The 17,111-nt window shown below is 37.1% G+C and overlaps 1 protein-coding gene across 3 annotated transcripts; it reads right to left on the bottom strand.

Moving 5' to 3' along the window:
* Nucleotides 1-1,473: 1,473 nt before the first annotated feature.
* On the bottom strand, nucleotides 1,474-6,002 carry LOC115953916 (BTB/POZ domain-containing protein At3g05675). Of its 3 annotated transcripts, none has more exons than XM_031071745.1 (3): nucleotides 5,886-6,002; nucleotides 4,251-4,312; nucleotides 1,474-3,137 (listed from the first exon to the last, which is right to left on the bottom strand). In XM_031071745.1, the coding sequence occupies exons 2-3, from the start codon at nucleotides 4,260-4,262 to the stop codon at nucleotides 1,827-1,829; spliced, it is 1,323 nt and encodes a 440-aa protein (XP_030927605.1). In that variant the 5' UTR covers nucleotides 4,263-4,312; nucleotides 5,886-6,002; the 3' UTR covers nucleotides 1,474-1,826. The 3 variants fall into 3 exon arrangements, with proteins under 3 accessions (XP_030927605.1, XP_030927604.1, XP_030927603.1); XM_031071744.1 differs by lacking the exon at nucleotides 5,886-6,002 and adding an exon at nucleotides 5,859-5,881 and having other exon boundaries at nucleotides 4,251-4,314; XM_031071743.1 differs by lacking the exon at nucleotides 5,886-6,002 and adding an exon at nucleotides 5,493-5,807 and having other exon boundaries at nucleotides 4,251-4,314.
* Nucleotides 6,003-17,111: the final 11,109 nt, after the last annotated feature.

Raw genomic sequence — 17,111 nt, 5'->3', positions numbered from 1 at the left:
GCATCCCACCAAGTAAAGTGCAATATGCATACGTTCATACATATTGCTACTAAAAATAATCATTATTCTCATTTTAGAATCCAATTTTTAAAGTTCTTTTATTTATTTATTTAAATTTTGTGATTCAAATTGCAGTATTTAAATGGCATAGAAATTGGATAAAATTTTATATTGAAGAAGCAATCTATTAGAATAATGAAAATGTTTTGGATGAAGCCTATTAACAATTTTGTCGAAACGTGTTAATGTCTCCAAGGATGGCTATCAATTAAACATTGTCAACATGTTGTTTTTATAATACATTAACAACCTGCCTATTATCCTGATTCAGGATTCTTTTGCTTATAGTAATTGATCAACTAAATCGTATTTTGATCTAAAGATAAAATACACATTTAAAACAAAAAAGGACAAGAGTAGCCAATCCACTTCTTGTCATGCTGGGGTTAATATTTAATAGACAAAGAAACAGGAAATATACAAAAGGCAATTTATGCTATATATAAAAGGCAAATATTTAAGATTGCTTCAACAGCAAGGATACCGATTATCTTTGTAAGACTTTTAACACTTAACTAATATATAAAACTGATATGAAGAAATTTTCTAGTTAAGCTTCTTTCATATTCTTTTAGTAGGTGATTCGTTGCCTTGGACTACTAAATTTAATAACTTATTTTGACCTAAATTTGGTAGCTTTAGTGGCTTGAGCACAATAAACTAATGATGATGAAACTCATAATTTATAATCATTTCAGAATGCAGAAAGAAGCTTTTCCAAAAACAATTTTTTTAGAAGATAAGTCTCTATAAGCATTGGTTTGTTCACAATTAGCCAAAAAATAAAAAGTAAAGAAAGAAAGAAAGAACAAATTAAACACTATATCTTGCAGAATGCCATTTTCATTGCCATTAATTTTATGCTTTTTCAGAAACAATATCTGCCATTTGGATCTTTGGATCATTATAGTAGAAGGAAAACACCTGACATTCTGCATAGCTAAATGGAAAAAACCAAAACAAATATCTCAATGTTGCTCGCTTATTAGGGAACCAGAAATCAGAACCACGCAATGGGGCCAATTTGGACAAAAAACTTGTTCAGAAAAGAGAAGAAGATAACAGGCTTTAGCCCAAATAACTGTTTTGGCCCCCTTAGGGACGGTGGATTAAAATTCAGAGGTTCAAATCTCACTGGCTGCGTGAAATAAACTAGCATGAGCGCGCGCATGGGCACACATATATACATATAAGAAAAGGGCATAAGAAATTATTTGAAAGGTTCAAGTTTGTTGAAATTCTTTCAATAGTAAAAGAGCTGTCAAGAGTGGTCTGAAAAGAGCAAAAAATGCAAGTCAATTAACTCGACCAACCCAGTATTTCAATCTTCATTAGTTATCCTTAAAAAATAAACATGCCAAGGACTTCATGCCCATTTCACCATAGAATAATAGCATATGCTGATATCCAATAAGCGTACAATCATCGCATGCTGATAGATTTTCATCCTTATAATCAAAACCAGTCTAAGTAAATTTCATACTATGATTTCAGCAACTCCACAAAATCAACAACTTAACAATTACAATTTTTACTTGTAAACAAGATCTACATATGATTTACAATACCCTAAAAGTAAAAAAGTGCAATTATACATTGAACAAGGAATTCAAAGCAGGTGCCCCTAATTTAGAAACTCCCCCCATTTAGCAACAGTTTCCTTCTGAATCATTTTCTCATCTATGTAAGGATTTTCTTCTTTCTAGATGCTTTTGATTGCTAGAAGGGTGCACAAGTCAATGCCCTAACAAAAATATGCAAAAAGGTCAAAGTGTTTTGGTTATACCATTGTTGCCACTGACCAATGATAGTCTTCTCTTGGCAACCTTGGATCTATAACACCACACTTCAAATGCCTCTGTCAGGTCGGGATAGCAAATATGTTCACTTCCTAACCATTCATTTAAAATCTCTGCTTGGTCCTTGGATGGCAATGCAAGAATTATCGAAACAAATGTGGATTCCAAGGATTGCCACAGCTCACCATCTATTTTGATTGTCATAGCATCGTCACCATTAGTTGTGATAGAATCAATTACAGGTTTTGTAACTCTCACGAATGGAAGCCACACTTTTACCGCATGAAGCCGTTTTGTGGTTGGCAATATAACTGTTCCATACCCTATTGCCTCTAAAACTTTTGCTGCAACTTCAATAATCTTTGACTTTGTCTCAGTAATTTCAGCTGTTGGACTTGCTTGATCAACAACCTTGACTATCTTATCTGATGCATCAATCCAGTTGTTGACAAATTCTTTCATAATTTCCAGCTTATTCAATATCTGACCAGCCCATGACAAATCAGATAGATGGGATTGAAATGACTGCATGACTCCTGCCTCACAAACTGATTCTACATGTTCACAAAACAAAGCTTCTAATATATGGTTGAATCTGGAAAACAGTCTCTTTACACATTCTTTCACCTCCAATTTTATCTCCTCATCAGCAGTTAATAGAGGGGCATCATCATCTTCAGTTAGCATGTATTCAAGCTGCTCCTGGGCTGAAGATTTAAGATCATTCATGGATGGAGGAGGGGATGATGTGGCAAATTGAATGGTTGAGAGAAATATCCCCATTATAGCTGATGGATTGACAGGTTGGAGACGGGCAAGAATGGGCTCTGCTTGTGATCCCATATGTGGTATGATTCTTAGAATTTCCTCCTCCTCAGCCTCTTCCCAAGGGACAGCTTCCAAATAGTTCACACAAGCAGTAACAATTTGTGGACAACCAAGCTCAACAGCCACCTGGAGTATACCAAGGGCATTTCGAACACCATGCCACATGTCATCCACTGAGCCATCTATGACATCATAGAGAAGGCGTAGAACATTGACATGGTAGTCAAAGTTAGATTCAAGACAATATACGTCAACACAGTTGCGTGAGTCAAGGATTTGACATGTTGGCCAATTCTCAGAGAGGCGGTCAGCAAAATACTTGCTTTTTTGTGTTAGTATGAGGGCGTGACAGTATATCCATTCATCTCGGCCATCCTGCGTTCGTAGTCTCACAACCACATCACTGGTTGATCGGTCATCAATCCTGCTAGAAACCTGTGTTTCGTTACACTGAAAGCAAGGAAAGATATGAGGTACAGAAAAAAGATGGGGCAACTAAAAGTCTAAAAGACCTAGTGGGCAACAATTGAGGCAAAAAGAAACTTTTAGAATGCTTAAGATTACATGACCTTGGCAAGTTTAATTCCAAATAGCAGTATCATATACAAAACAAAGAAGCATTCATAAGGATTGATTGTGGTACTGGACAAAACCACTTCACAGTGGAATATAAAAAAAAAAAAAAAAAACCAATTGACAGTGCCAAACAACAGTGAGAGTGTCATTGTGTAACATACAACCAAGACCTAAAGAGAACAGCACAATGCACTGTTATAAAAAGGGATTGGACTGGGTGGTCCAAGTGGTTTAACTGTGAACTAGGAGCTCAACCAATTCTATAAAATCTCAAAACTGGACAACTTAAAAATACCCGCTTACTGCAGTTGAACCTTCTGACCACAAAACCATTCACAAGTTCAGTGGGCCTTCTGGGAATAATTATTCGCCTTCAAGATTCAATCAAGACCTGGAGCTCAATGACATGTCTACAAGATGTTTCTGGCAGTGATTCCAAGGCATGACCGACCTGAGATTGATCAGAATACATGGTACCAAACGAGAGGGAGAAATACAAGCTTGTTGACTTGGAGTGAAAGTGACACAAACCGCCCTAGAAGAGAGTGTAGAAGGGGACCCAAAAGAAAGTAAATATGAATGATTCAGAAGAAAAGATAAGGATCTATCTGTTTCATTCTCCTAAGTTTAATACCGGAGGAATTGGATCAGATCAACAAATCACAAGCCAGTCAACAAGGATAAAGAAACCAACCACAAAAATTTATCCCAAGGATGAGAAGGTCTTTGCTCAGTTGGCCTTCCTAAAAGATTTTGATTGCCAAATTTTGCATTTGACTGTGGTGATGTTTGCCTTGCTAAACAGGCAGAGTTGTTTACATATAAATTAATGGTCCAATTTCAAAACCTTGAACCTCTCACTTTTTTGGTTCTTTTTCCAGTCTAGTTTTAAAACCACGGTACAATGTTTGAATAATGGAAACAACAAAGTGTCAAAATTAAAACACAATATAAATTAAAAATTAAGACGCAAATGGAAAAACTTACAGGGGACTCCATTGAAGCAATGGGCACCAAAGAGTGTATCTTTTATGAATTAACATTATAGCACCTGTACCATGAAGAAAAATCTACATTAAAAAAGCAATGTGGAAGTATAAATACAAACACATGATTGGCAAAAGAAATAGCACCAGAACTACAAGACACATCAAATCTTATAGTAATTGTTACTAATACATACCATAAACTATTTATTGCAAATGGGATCATACGTCAAAACTACATTTCACATTAGTGACCCAAAAGAAAGTCACATAAAAATCTCTGTCATGGTCTAAAAAATCTCTTCAATTGTCAAACTCTTACTGTATTATCTATGTTTTCAATTGGTAAATACTTATAGGAGGTTTTACTAGATTTCAAATATAAATGATAGCATTGGATAGCAAAGTTATAACACGGGACTAACCGTAACAAAAAGTAAGCAAAATAAGAACTCAGGTATATTTTACATATAAGTTTTATTGTTCTTAAATTCTTTATTAAGACAATTAGGCTAAAATTTAACGTACACTGTATAGTTATCCATCAAATCCAATAATAATATATAACCATTTGAAGGGGGGAAAATGAAAAGAGAAAGAAAGGCATTAAAACTAAGGACCTAAGCTTAGAACTACATGAGTCATGACCCATAAAATAATAAACAATAATCTCCAAGAAATCCCTATGAAGTTCTTCCATGAGATGCCCTATTCGAACTAAGAAATCAGCTGCCCTCATATATATATATAGAACCTTTTTAAAGAAGAGCCCTTTGAACTCACCTCTAGCCAGTAAAACCTACGGCGACTAACCCCACCCACAAGAACCACTTTTCGGGTAATCTGGGGGCATCCACCATTGGCGGGCTAAGCAATTTATGCTCAGTCAGCAGCTTATTTTTATTTCTTTATATACATTAAGAAACCATAGCCTTCAAATCTGCTTCTCAACTTATAAACTCACAATCTAAAATTAGATTAATTCTCCAATCAATAATCTGTTTTCCTGAGTAACAATTGAGACAAATTTCCACCTCCTTCAACATGTGATTGCCTATAATCCTCTCTTCACTGACAAAAGAACATTTCTATGAGCCACAGCATCTATAAAAGGAACTAAAGAAAAACAACATATGTAATGTACAGGGAATCAATCACAAACTACACAAACAAATGGATACACCAAAATCTTCAAATTTATGACACAATTGATTGCATTAATCAAGTGGGTGAAGATTTTGACCTTCATTTATAAAACCCAAGTCATCTGTTTTCTTCTAAGTGCGCCATTCAACAAGTTTGCCTTTTTTTTTTGGGCCAAATTTCTCATACTTCATATGCAACTCCTTATAGACGTTAATCATAGAAAGCAATCACATTTTGGGCCTAGTAAGTTTTGTAAAACTAGAAAAGCATATAACGAGAAAAAAAACCCAGAAACTCATTCATTTTACAATGAAAAACAAGTCCTTTCAAACTAAATTTGAAGCTAAAAAAATCAATCAGAAGCTCAGCTCAAAGTAAAGCCAATAGAAAGCTAAAATGAATATCCACTTTGTCAAGAACTGAATAAATCAAAAAAGAGAATAAAGATAAGATATTTACATACCCAGTTGGAGTAAAAGCAAGAATCCGTACCTTATTTTTCTTTTCATTTCACTGTTTCCTGAAGAGCCCAAGCTCCTTTGTATTTCGAATCAGCAATCTTTCTCTCTCTCTCTCTCTCTCTCTTTGATTGAGGACAGAGGGTGTTTTTTTTTTTTTTGGGGTGATAACAGAGCTTTTTTTTCCTTTCTGGACCAGTTGAATTCAGAGTTTACATAGCCCAATATATAAGCCCATCTAAAAAGTCTATTAGGAGGCAAAAAATAAATAGTATTTGTTACATTGGGCTTTTTAAGATTCTGTTCCTTAGATTATAGGAATGTCTTGAATGGATTGGGATAGTTTAGAGTATTAGAATAACACTACCATAATAAGCCCATCCAAAATTTTATTAATTTATTAAAAAAACAGAAAAAAGTTAACAATTATACTAAAGACATCTAATATATATATATATATATATATACTCCGTATATATTAGATTTTATTACATTGTCAATAATTTAATTGAGATATATCAAGTGGTAATCAGCATTTATTATCCGTTCTTTGGCTCTATTTTTGGGTCATTCAATAAACTGTTGGATTTTTTTTTTTTGGTTCCCAATGGAATAAATGTATAAGTGGATCCTTGAAAAAAAGAAAAGAAAAAAAATGCTACGATGTTAATCTTTTGTCATTCTATTATAAATTAATGTACTTTTTAATTATCTCTCTCTCTCTCACACACATATATATAATATTCAATTGGAAGCTCAATTAAGAATTCAATTTAGATTCTATTCACAAATTTTGCTCTGTTATCTTGCCAATTTGGCTTTTGTTTCTTAATAATATTTCAAGTTTTCTTTCTAAAAAAAAAAGGTATTCAGATTTTAAATAGGCTTCAATTTTATGTAAAGTGTCATTATATTTATAATTTTGTGTCAATTGTCAATTATCTTTACGCATAAATTGACTCTAAACTTAAAAATATAAAAGGTTTTGTTCAAAAATTTATTATACTCCAATGTAAAACTTTGGAAGTGTGATACAAGTTATAACGTATTTAAAAATATTTTAAGTCTTTTATTTTTTTGGGAAGAAAAAATGCTTTATTTTAAGTCTATTTAAAAGTTAAAACTAATCCAAATTTTATTACAAACACTCATTATTAGTTCAAATATAGATTTAAATGAAAAAGTACATTATGTTCTAACATATTGGTTTTTCATATCTTATTTGAAAAATGAAAAATGATATCAATAAATTTATTGCATTGATCACAATAACAAATATTAAGTAGGAAGTAACAAAATAATTTTTTTCTATAATAAAAAATCAAGAATGAACAATTTGCATACTATACCAAATAATATCCTTACAGAGGTTTTATTTTTTGGGGTGGGAGGTGGAATTTCAATTTAATCCCTAGAGTTGTTGGACTACTCTTAAAATCTAAGGTATAAATTGAAATTTCCCTCTCTTTTATATTTTTTATATTTTTTATTTGATAGTTATAATAATAGAGATGGAGAATTTGAATAGTATTTTCTCTTAATAAATGAGAGTAAGCTATGGCACTAGAAAAATGATCATCTTTATTTCAAATTTAGTCCACTTTATTCATTTCATTGTTCATATTAAATTTTATAAATCTAAAAGTGTATTGACTCCCATATTATTTGTTGTGCATGTGTGTGTGTGTGTATTAAATGACAAAACTTAGGTACAGTACCTTAAGTTCCCTACTTAAAATTTTGACATCTGTCCAATTTAATAACCCAAACAAACGATGATAAAACTATTTTTTTTTTCCTTTCTTCCTTCTTTTTCCTGCACTGCAATTGCAAGAGAACCCACTGGCTTAAAATCTCCAGTTGCCTCTGATTGATGAAGCTAAAAACGTTCATCGGGAGCTTTTCCCTCATTTTCTCAGTAACAAAACAGGAAAGATTAAAAAATAAAAGCCAGATATACTGGGTTTCAAACCAAAAAACACACACACACACGAGAGAGAGAGAGAGAGAGAGAGAGAGAGAGAGAGAGAGAGAGAGAGATCTGAAAGTAAGGAAAATGGGTGAGGTTCAGATTGGGTCTCTAATTAGGCAAGCTAAAAGGGACACCACCATGGCTAGAACAAAATCCAGTTTTCTATATGTGAAATGGACCATTTTCAGCTATACCTGAAACTTCCTCACTCTTAATATCAACAAAGCCATCATCATAGCCTCATTCATTGTTTTGTCCAGAGAGAGAGAGAGAGAGAGAGAGAGAGAGAGAGAGAGAGAGAGAGAGAGAGAGAGAGAGAGAGAGAGAGAGAGAGAGAGAGAGAGAGAGAGAGAGAGAGAGAGAGAGAATCATAGATCAGAAAAGAAGAAAGAATCATAGATTAGAATCATAGATCAGAAAAAAAAAAAAAACAGAAAAGAAAAAAGAAAAAAAGAATCATTGATAAGAGAAGAAGAAAGACTCATAGATCAGAAAAGAAGAAGGAAACAAATACACATAAACACACACACACACATCGAGAGAGAGATATGAGATATTCTTTTTTTTTTTTTAATTTTTTTTTTAACGCCGTTTGCTTGGGGTGTTAAATTGGACAGATGTCAAAATTTTAAGTAGGGAACCTAAGGTACTGTACCTAAGTTTTTGCCCATATTAAAATTTGTTATATTTCTAGCATTACTTAATCACTTAATCTAAAAACGTGATGCATGCATAAGTGCGCATGCACTAAATAGGTTAATAGTGATTTAAAAAAAAATAATGATATTATGGTTTTTAGCACAACTCTTAGACTTAAAAAAAAAAAAAATATATTAACAAATATTTTCCCTTAACTCTTATATATATATATATATATATATATGTATATATGTATGTATGTATGTATGTTAATAAGTAACGCTGAGAGAAAATCTAATTAGATTTTAAAATGGAATTCAATTAAAGACTAATTTTGTGCCACGTGTCCCATCTAATCCAAGTTTCTAAATTTTTGTGCTAAGTTAGTTAATTCAATGTAAAAATTGGAATTCAATTAGAGTTTAATTTTGCACCATGTGCCTCATCTAATGTAAGTTTTTTTTAATTTTTGGACTAAGTGGGTTAATTCAATGTAGAAAATGAGGAGTTCAAATTGAATTTTGCTTTTGTTAGCTTTCCATACAAATTAAATTGTTTAGATTTCTTCTGTTATTTTTTTTCTAAACTAATGAACATATTTTTTATATTGTTTCTGTACGGATAAGGGGCCCAAAAATATATGTTGGGCCTTGGGCTTGGCCGAGGAGGCTCATTGGTCCGAGAATAAATCAACAGTAAGGAAGATGTAAGACTTTGAACTTCATGAGCAAACTATGACTGTGAAAGCTGGAGGAAGTATGCTGAGGAGGAGTATCTCCTTAGCTAACGAAGTGGAGGTCAAAAAGTGTGTTTAGTCGTCCAAGGTGACGTTCTAGAAAGTTCTATTGATAAGGATATGCATTGTAAATGTATGGGACAAATGGGAGCTGGGAAATATCAAAGGAAAAGCTGCCACCATCACATTGAATGCTTTGTAGCTAACTCTCTGGCTGCATTAATGAGAAAGTGATGTCTGAACAATGCTTTTTAGCCTTACAGCTACCCCCAAAGACTTCAGGAGTGGGTTGATGGAACAAGGATCAACATAAGCAATCTAATGTCCACGTGGAGGGTAGAGATGAAAGGAGGGAGATAGTATAAAATAAGAGGGAGGCCCTAAGAAAGAGGGATCGGAAAATTTGTGAAAGAAACACTGTAACAATTAGAACTGTATTTGCAACCAATTTCAAGTAATATATACAATAACTAACCTCCTTGAACTGTGCTGAGGGCAAGTTGCTTTATATAAAATCAGTCTACTTTTACTTTAGTGTCATCTGGATCCATTGTAATTACTGCCCAACTCATTAGAACTTAGTTTTCTAACACACTCTCTACAAATTTATTGTATTGGGCTCATTGGGCCTAAATTCACTTACTTTTTGGGCTTAGGACTCAAGTAACATCCTTGCAATTGGCATTGTCTGTGGGAAATTTCTTGTGTGATAGTGAGTGTAATGGTCAATTATGGTAGCTTTAGGTCCAAACCAGAAGGAGTCCATGGGGTCCCAACGTTAAGATCATTTCCTCAATTTTGAGTGCAAAAGGGACTGAGAGGCTATGTGCATACTACTCATACTAGTAAGAGCCACTCTCGAGGTGGGAGTCACGTCTCTCATGAGGAACATGCTAGAGCCATGCAATTGGAGATCGATCATTTGAAGAGGAAGTTGCACCGTGAGTGGCGAAGGAAAATGCCCACCCACTCTGATGTTTCTTTTGGTAACGAGGGGGATGGTAGCTACAAACCCAGGTCAAGAACTCCCTTCAGTGAATCTTTCTCGTGTGATGAGGATTATCACCATGAACATAGGAATAAGAGCTCGTCTTGCAAGGCCTAGGAAACGGCGCTATGAGCAGGGCATTGAACCAAATTTCCAGGTCACCTTTCACACACAGAATTGAAGGGGCAAAGCTTCCTCGGCGATTTCCTTAACCAACGTTTATCATTTATAATGGTCGAACAGACCCTGTGGAGCATGTAAGTCACTTTAACCAAAGAATAACTTTCCACTCTAGGAATGAGGCCTTTATGTGTCCCGTTTAACTTGGGGCCTATGGCGATGAGATGGTTTGATGGCCTAGGGCAGGTTCTATAGATTCCTTTATGGAACTTACCCGAGCATTCGGATCTCACTTTATCACATGTAGTAGGGTACCTCGACCTTTAGATTCTCTGCTGTCTATGACCATGGGAGAAGGGGAGACCTTGAAAACATACTCAGACAAGTACTGGGAGATGTTCAATGAGATTGATTGTGATTTTGGCGATGTGGCCATCAGAACTTTTAAGATCAACCTACCTGCCGAGCATGGTTTGAGAAAGTCTTTGAGTGGGAAACCTGCTACTAGTGTATGCCAGCTCATGGACCGAATTGATAAGTATAAGAGGGCCAAGGAAGACCAACAGTAAGAGAAAGGGAAGACTAAGGTTATCCCTCAGGAGATAAAGGATTTCAGGTCGGATAGATACAACAATAATTGGTCTCAGAGAGACTATGCTAGGCAATCGAGGTCCACCAATACTCAAATGGTAACGCGGTGTTCCAAGAACCAGTACACTAAGTTTTGGAGAAGATTAAGAATGATTCATTCTTTAAATGGCCAAATAAGATGGGAGGCAACCTCATGAAATGCAATCAAAACCTTCACTGTCAATACCACCAGGACTGAGGGCATACCATAGAGGATTGTAGAACTTTGTGGAATCATCTAGATTAGTTGGTTCGAGAAGGAAAGTTAAAGCAATTTTTGTATCATCCTGCTAGTCTAGGGGGGCCAGGCAGGATCAGAACCTCAAAGGGATGCTTTTTCGAGAGCCTCTTTGGGTACAATCAATGTCATCCTTGCTGTTTTGGGGAGGACTGGTTCTCATCCATCTAGCGTGATGTCTGTGGCTTGGCCATCTGTTGAGGATTTTGGACGTGAGTCGAAGAGGGCTAGGGTAGAGATCCGACCAGCGTTAAGCTTCTTGGACGATGATAAGGCTGGGACCATACAACCACATGATGATACACTGGTAGTCACCCTCAGGATAAGGGGGTATGATGTGAAGAAGGTGTTAGTGGATCAGGGTAGTGGGGCTGAGATTATGTATCCTGATTTGTATAAAGGACTAAACCTGAAGCCAGAAGATTTAATAAGTTATGATTCACCTTTGGTGGGCTTTGATGGAAAGGTTGTTATTCCAAAGGGTCAAATTAGACTACATGTGCAGGTTGGCTCAAAGGTGGTGAAAGTGGATTTTATTGTGGTGGATGCCTATTCTCCATACACAACCATTGTAGCACAACCTTAGCTCTATGCCCTAGGGGTTATTTCTTCCACCCTTAATTTGAAAGTGAAGTATCCATCTGAGAATCAGATTGAGAAGCTAGTTGGGAGCTAGATCGTGGCTCAACAATGCTTAGTAGCCACAATTATGCATTAGCTTGAAACCGGTTCCTTGGCCTCTACTGTAGGGGTTTATAGCATTCAAGGACTCCAGTGCTACCCGTGGATGAGACAGCTGAGGGGGTGAAGTGTGAAGATCTAGGGAAAATTGTTGTAGGTGATGACCTGGAGAAGTTTTTTCAGGTTGGAGCTCTGCTGCCTCCTCAGGGGAAGGAAGAGCTGATAAAGTTTCTTAGGAGGAACATTAACGTGTTCGTATGGTGTGCTTACAAAGCTCTTGGGGTGAGCTTTATATGTCATCATTTGAATGTCAACCCATCTATCACCTCCAAAAAGCAACCACCTCGACGCTTATCTAAGGACCATTCTAATGTTATCAAAGATGAGATGATGAAATTTAAGCAAGCTAGGGCTATTAAAGAGCTGTTTTATCCTGAATGGCTGGCCAATACTGTAGTGGTGAAGAAGAAAAATGGGAAGTGGTGTATGTGTGTGGACTTCACAGATTTAAATAAGGCTTGTCCAAAAGACTCTTTCCCCATGCCTCGGATAGACCAGTTTGTGGATGCCTTCCAGGGATACCACCAAATACCAACAGCCTTGGGTGATCAAGAAAAGACAACTTTTGTTACTCCTATAGAAAATTACCACTACAAGGTTATGCCTATTGGTTTGAAAAACTTAAGGTCTACTTATCAGAGAATGATGACTAGGATATTTGAGCCACAATTGGGCAAGAATACTGAAATCTATATAAATGATATGGTGGTAAGGAGTAAGATGGTATCCGAGCATGTGGGGGATCTAGGGGATATTTTTAAAATACTGAGGAGGCATAAATTGCACCTTAATTCTTCCAAGTGCTCCTTTGGTGTGGGATTAGGCAAGTTTCTAGGTTATATGGTCACTCATTGAGGAATTGAGGTCAACCTTGATCAAGTTAAGGCAATTAACAGTATGCAACCACCTCAGAATCCCAAAGAAGTCCAGAAGCTAACAGGAATGACTGCTGCTCTGAATTAGTTTATCTCTCGGTCAGCGGACAGATGCAGACCCTTCTTTTAGTTGTTAAATAAGAGGAAGAGATTTGAGTGGACTGAGGAGTGTGTATTAGCCTTTCAACAGCCTAAGGAATACCTGTCTCGGTCACTTATCATATCTAGGCCTGAGGTGGATGAGGTCTTGTTTGCTTACATTGTTGTAAGCTTGATGCTGATACGAATTGACAATGGTGTACAAAGGCTAGTTTACTATGTCAGCAAGTTATTACATGAAGCAGAAGTTTATTATCTATTATTGGAGAAGGTCATTTTGGTAGTAATACATGCTACACGTAAACTCCCCTATTAGTTCTAATCCCACACAGTTGTTATTTTAACTCAATTTCTGCTTTGATCACTACTTCGGAGCGTTGCTTTCACAGGGAGAATTTCCAAGTGGGGTACAATCCTAGGAGCTTTTGACATCAAGTACATGCCTCGCACCTTTGTTAAGGGTTAGGTCCTCGCAGATTTAGTGGCCGAGTTCACTGAATCCCTATTAAGAGAAGAGGTAGAGAAGTAGGGAATTGATGGAAAATTAGTTGGCATGGTGTCCTTGTAGGAACCTTTGTCCTGGAAGGTGTATGTTGATGGTGCAGCAAATCAGAAAGGATTTGGAGTGGGACTAGTGTTAATATCTCCTGAAAATATCACTATTGAGAAATCCTTAAGAATAGACTTCTCGGCCACAAATAATAAGGCTGAGTATAAGGCTTTATTGGTGGGGATGACTATGGTTCAAAAAATAGGAGAAAAGACAGTGGAGATATTCTCAGATTTGAGATTGGTCGTAGGCCAGGTGAAGGGGGAGTTAGAGATCAGGGATGTGAGAATGCAAGAATATTTGAATCAGGTGAGACATTTGCAATTAGGGTTTGAGTCTTTCAACTTACTGCATATCTCTAGGAGTGGAAACACATATGCTGACTCTTTGACCACCCTTGCAACCTCCTCGGCACAGGGCTTACCTTAGGTTATCCTTGTTGAAGACTTGTGCAAGCCTACTAAGAAGAAGAGAGAGGTGGTCTGTATCCATCAAATTAGGGTGGGACCTAACTGGATGGACCCCATAGTACTATTCCTTAAGGAGGATATATTGCTCGAGGAGAAATCAGAGGCAGACAAGGTGCAAAGAAAGGCTACTTAGTTTTGGTTGTCTGAGGACCAAAAGCTGTACAAGCGCTCTTTTTTTAGGCCATACTTACTATGCATACACCCTAAGGCATCAGAGTTACTTCTTGAAGAGTTACATGAGGGAATTTGTGGAAGCCACATGAGAAGCAGGTCTTTGTCTCACAAAGCCCTTACTTAGGGATATTGGTGGCCGAACATGCAGAAGGAAGCACAAGAGTATATGAAGAAGTGTGATCAATGCCAAAGATTCACACCAAACATCCACCAACCTGGGGGAGTCCTTAATCCTCTATCCAGCCCTTGGCCATTTGCTTGATGGGGCTTGGATATTGTAGGACCTTTCCTTAAAGTAGTAGGGAATAAGAGATGGTTACTAGTTGGCATGGATTACTTTATCAAATGGGTCGAAACTGAACCATTGGCAAATATCAGGGATGTAGATACCAAAAAATTTGTTTGGAAAAATATTTTCACTTGGTTTGGGATCCCCCATACTCTCATCTCTGACAATGGTCTTTAGTTTGATAGCAAAACTTTTAAGAGGTACTGTTGTGATTTGGGAATTACGAATATGTATTCCACCCCGGCTTATCTACAAGGAAATGGACAGGCCGAGACTGTCAATAAGGTCATAGTGAATGAACTCAAGAAGAGATTGGATGATGTGAAAGGAAAATGGGTGGAAGAGCTGTCTCACATCCTTTGGACATATCGGATCATACCTCGTAGGTCAATAGAAGAGACACCCTTTTCAATGACTTATAGAGCCGAGATTGTTATTCCTCTGGAGACTAGATTCCCAACACTAAGAACGAGTTTTTTCACTTCGAACAACAATGATGGGCTGTTGGGAAAGAGTTTAGACTTAATTGAGGAGCGAAGAGAAAATGCTATGGTTCAATTGACGTATTATTAACACAAGCTCAAGTAAAAGTATGATGCCAATGTAAAGCTAAAGCCATTGGTGCCTAGAGACTTGGTATTAAGAAAGGTTTTGGGTACTGCAAAAAACTCAACATGGGGAAAGTTAAGGCCCAACTGGGAAAGACCATATCGCATCATCTCAATGGTTGGAATATGTGCATATTATCTTGAAGATCTAGAGGAAAAAGTTGTCCCACGCCCTTAGAATGTAAATAACCTACGAAGGTATTATTACTAATGAAAGTCATTTCTGCCATGTTTTTATTACATTATGTGTTATATCTATTATCTTACTAAGTGTTAAATAGAACCTTAGTCATGCCTAGCTCCTCGGACCACATGCTTTGGGTAAATTAATACTTAATGACATTTTTCTAAGTGTTAAACAGAATCTTAGTCATGCCTGGCTCCTCGAACCACATACTTTGAGTAAATTAATACTTCAGTTCATTTTACTAAGTGTTAAAGAGAACCTTAGTCATGCCTGGCTCCTCGGACCACATGCTTTGGGTAAATTAATACTTTAGTTCATTTTACTAAGTGTTAAACAGAACCTTAGTTATGCCTAGTCTCTTAGACCACATGCTTTGGGTAAATTAATACTTCAATTCATTTTACTAAATTTTAAATAGAACCTTGGCACTGTCAGGCCCTTCAGACCACATGTCTTGGCTATGTCTGGCTCTTCAGACTACATGCCTTGCAAATATTAGTATTTTAAATTATCTATTTAAGTGTTGAACAGAACTTCAGACGTTTCAGGTTCCTTGGATCACGTACCTTGGGGAAGTTAACACTTGGAAAGTCCACCCTGGGTCCTGATTAAAGGATTTAGTCATTTTTCTCATTATGTGTGCATGTTTAATTTATTTAAGCCACCAACTAATTACAACTGCTAGTTTTTCATCAGAGTGTGGGTATTCACCTTTGGAGACATTATCAATCTAGAGGCTTTAACAAAGGGCAAAGTAATAATTGCAGTCAACCAACAATGGGTATTGCAAAGAAACAGAGAGATTCGTAGGATAAAAATTGAAGTCTTTTCATTAAACAAAAGAAAAGTACATTACAAATAATGGCAAATTCCCACTACAAAGGAAAAAGTCCAAAAGAAGAACTACAAAAGGGAACTAAAGTTCTAAAGCTAAGCCTTAAGCCTTAGGAGGAAGGTCTTCCTGGTTGCCTAACTGAGAGACAGAAGCATCTTTAGCCTTGAGATGAGCATCCTTAGACTTTGCCTCTGCCTTCTTTGCCTTGGTGGCAGCAGCATCTTTGGCCTTGGGAGCTACCTTGTCTTCTGACGGGGGCTTGACCTCCTTGCCTTTACCCTTATCCTTGGCCACCTCGGCCCCCTGGCCTTGGTCACCAACTTGGCCCAGCCCTTTTGAAACCTCGGAAGGGGAAAGAGAGGCTTGGGTGATAAAGGGCAACTCAAGAAGCATTGGTGCAAAGGTAGTGGGAGATGGGAGCTCAGTCGAGATTTTGCGAATGTCCAAAGGGTAGTAAAAATTCCCAGGCTTCCTCCACTCTGGGTCGGCAGGGACTCTTGCAAGGTTGAAGGCTTTCACCTAAACTTCCTTACAGTAGTCCTTATAGACCTCGACCAACTCTTCCGCCAGTCGGATCTCAGTTTCCTGCACCCCAAGCTGGTAGGATGCTTGCTTCAAGGCCTCTGCAGCTTCTTTGATTGTTTGAGCTTTAACTTTGGCTTTCTCTAACTTTGCCTTAAGCTCTAGGACCTGCTGCTTCTCTGTGGTGAGCTCTATTTCAGTGTGATAGAGCTTCTTACGTTGGTCCTTAACTTGGTGTTGGGCATTTCGTAGGCCGGCCTTAGCACTCCTTCTCGCTCTCTTCTCGATAGCCAGCTTAGTGGTAAGCTCCTGGCTCTTCTGCTTGGCAGCAACCAAGGCCCTGTCGGCTTTGTCACAGAGGTTGGTGTTAACCTTAACTTTATTTTGGGCATCTTTAACTCACTCCTCGGCTACAGAAACCTTCTAGATAGCCTGCACATGGGTAACAAAGGAGTACGTTAAAATTGAAGAAGGGATAGAAGAAGGAAAACCATTCTTAGTAGAGTAGGCTGGGGAGCTCACTAGGGCTAGGTCCCTCTTCAGGGACAGAAAAAGCTTTGATTGCCTCATGTGCTTTAATAAGTC

This window comes from Quercus lobata, chromosome 7, assembly GCF_001633185.2.
Source record: "Quercus lobata isolate SW786 chromosome 7, ValleyOak3.0 Primary Assembly, whole genome shotgun sequence".
Lineage (NCBI taxonomy): Eukaryota > Viridiplantae > Streptophyta > Magnoliopsida > Fagales > Fagaceae > Quercus > Quercus lobata.
The sequence above is the reverse complement of the archived record's forward strand: the minus strand, read 5'-3'. Positions and strand labels throughout refer to the sequence as shown.